The following is a 3,142-nucleotide window of genomic DNA, read 5'->3' on the forward strand; positions in this document are numbered from 1 at the left end:
GTAAGAAATGTTTATTTTGTGAAGAATCCCATCATCCAAATACATGCAAAAACGTGAAAGATGTTGAGAAACGAATTGAAAGTGTGAAGCGAAAAAAGGTATGTTTTAACTGTTTCGGAAGTCATAGAGTAGCTGAATGTAAGTCTGAATTTAAATGCCGCCAGTGCGGAAAGAGACATCACACGAGTATACATGTACACGTACATAACACAGAACCAAAGAGCTTAACCGAAAACCAGTATAGTACACAAAAGACCGTAACACATACCGCCGTAGAGGAAACGCCACTGGAGCTAACCACATCCTTACATTCTACTGTCACTGCACATACAGATGTTTTACTGAAAACTGCCGAAACTCCAGTTTGGTCCGAAAATCGATCGATAATGACAAATATTTTACTTGACGAGGGAGCACAGAACTCATTCATAACTGAAGATTTAGCTAGAAAATTAGAAATTGAGTACACCGAAAAGATTGCACTGAAAATATTGGGATTTGGAGGAAACGAAGGACAAGTTCGTCATCTTGATAAAGCAAACATAGCTATTGAAACAGTTGATAATCAAAGAATAGAAATAGAAGTAATAATTGTACCGAAAATTGCCGCTCCTATTCAGACAAAATCACAAAAGGAAATCAAAGCACTGCCATACTTACGTGGTTTACGACTCGCACATCCGATATGCGCAGAAGACAAGTTTAACATATCTTTATTGATTGGTGCAGACTATTACTGGTCAACAGTTGAAGACGAAATAATAAGAGGAAATGGACCGACCGCAATAAAGTCGAGAATAGGTTATCTCTTGTCGGGACCCGTACTTACTAAAAACGGAAGTAGTTCAAAACAATCAGCAATGTTGAATATTTTGAATGACCACAGAGCCGTTGTTTGCGACTTAGAACAGTTTTGGAACTTAGAAGCGTTGGGGGTTTCAGGAAGCGATACCATTAAAAGTCAGTCGGAAGTTGTACGAGAATACGGAGAAAAGTCTATAATACTAGAAGATGGAAAGTACACAGCTAAGTTACCATGGAAACCAGATTTCCTTCCGCTACCACATAACATGGAATTGGTTAAACAGAGGACAAGTAGCGTTATTAGGCGTTGAGCAAACAAACCCGATTTATTAAAAATGTATGGAGATATCATAAAGGAGCAGGAGAGAAGACATTTTATTGAAAAGGTTGAGGAAACAAAACTTCCTACCGATCGACCCGTACACTATATCCCGCATCATCCTGTTTCCAAGGAATCATCTACTACGCCAATACGCATTGTTTATGATTGTAGCTGCAAAGATGGAAGAGATAATCCGAATCTAAATGAATGCTTAGAATCACACCCACCTGTTATGAATGACATTAAGGGAATACTTATGAGATTTCGCGCTAAGAAATGTGCTACAACTTCAGATTTAGAAAAGGCATTTCTACACATACAGCTCGACGAGAAAGACCGAGATGCAACGAGGTTCTTATGGCTTAGCGATCCTACAAACACATCAAGTCCGCTAATAACATATCGCTTTAAGTCCGTACTCTTCGGAGCTACATGTTCGCCATTCATTTTGAGCGCCACACTTCTCAAGCACTTTAAAGAAAATCCGGGGAAACTTTCAGATACACTTGAAAATGGGTTATATGTGGACAACATTTTAACTAGCTTTGATAACGAAAATGACGTAATAGATTATTACAGGAGATCGAGAGAATTACTTACGAAAGGCGGATTCAACCTACGCTCATGGAATTCAAACAGTCCAAAATTACAAGAAATCGCTAGCAAAGAACAAACCTTAGACAAAGATGAGCTTACTAAAATTCTTGGTATGCAATGGAACGCTAAATCGGACAAGCTGTTTTATCAAAGTAACACGTTCGAGATGGAAAAAAAGGAAAACTGACTAAACGATATATTTTACGGCAATCATCCAAGATTTTGGATCCGTTAGGACTATTAAGCCCAGTTACTGTAAAGGCGAAAATCTTTATGAAATCACTTTGGAAGCTAAATTTGGAATGGGACAAAATAATACATGCGCGTACATCATGTATGACAGAAAACCAACAATAGTAATGGCAAAGAATCGAGTTGCGCCTATCAAGACTATAACTTTACCCAAACTAGAGCTCATGGGGGCTGTTATTGGAGCAAGACTTGCTGATCATATCTGCAAAAACTTAGAAATTAAAAGCTTGTGTGGAGATAATGTATGGAGATACTGCCCTACAAAAGACAACCCCGCAGATCTGCTTACACGTGGTATAACATCTGAAGAACTGCAACAGAATGAAATGTGGTTTAGTGGACCTAAATGGTTAAACAGCAAAGAAGATTGGCCGACATGGAACGGAAACAATGTAACGTCTAGTGTATGTACAACAATGTCGGAGAACGATGACAAAATTGAAACTATGGAGAATAATCAAAATGTACGTATTTGTATAGGAGAAATCATAGATATCAAACGGTACAATTCTTATAGAAAACTAACCCGCATTACCGCATATGTAATGAGATTTGCAACAAACTGCAGAGCAACGGAAACCGAACGAAAGAAAGATTTGTTACGTAGTGATGAAATTGAAAATTCAAAATTCCTATGAATAAGATATACACAAGGTAAAAAATTTAGTGACGAAATAAATTGTATAGATAATTCTACAAAACGTAAAACACTTGTGCGATATTTAAAGCTTTTTCTAGACGAAAAACAATTATTACGATGTGGTGGCCGCCGAATAGACAATGCGACAGTAGGAGAAACAGTCAAGTTTCCATATCTGTTACCAGCAAAGGACCGTCTTACACATTTGATAGTGTTAGAAGCACATGAGAACACACTACTATCAGGTATAAATATCACTGTAGCATACATACAACAAACATTTTGGATTCCGAAATTAAGACAGTGCGTGAAATCTATATTGTCGAAATGTGTAACGTGCCGAAAAGTAATCGGAAAATCTTATCCCGCACCAGAAATTCCACCATTACCAAAGGAGAGAGTTCAAGATACTACACCCTTTAGCATAACCGGTGTAGACTTCACAGGTGCGCTAACGACAAGAAACAGACACAACGAAGAATCGAAGGTTTATATTTGCCTATTTACATGTGCTGTCACTCGAGCCG

General features: G+C 38.0%; 1 protein-coding gene across 1 annotated transcript; it reads left to right on the forward strand.

The window, feature by feature from the left end:
• Window positions 1-1,139: 1,139 nt before the first annotated feature.
• Window positions 1,140-1,910, forward strand: LOC134694437 (uncharacterized). The gene has a single exon (XM_063555448.1). The coding sequence runs from the start codon at window positions 1,140-1,142 to the stop codon at window positions 1,908-1,910; it is 771 nt and encodes a 256-aa protein (XP_063411518.1).
• Window positions 1,911-3,142: the final 1,232 nt, after the last annotated feature.

This window comes from Mytilus trossulus, chromosome 13 (assembly GCF_036588685.1).
Source record: "Mytilus trossulus isolate FHL-02 chromosome 13, PNRI_Mtr1.1.1.hap1, whole genome shotgun sequence".
In the NCBI taxonomy this organism is placed as follows: domain Eukaryota; kingdom Metazoa; phylum Mollusca; class Bivalvia; order Mytilida; family Mytilidae; genus Mytilus; species Mytilus trossulus.

Coding starts and splice junctions, on each gene's coding strand:
- LOC134694437 (XM_063555448.1), top strand. CDS start 1,140: ATGTATGGAGATATCATAAAGGAGCAGGAGAGAAGACATTTTATTGAA.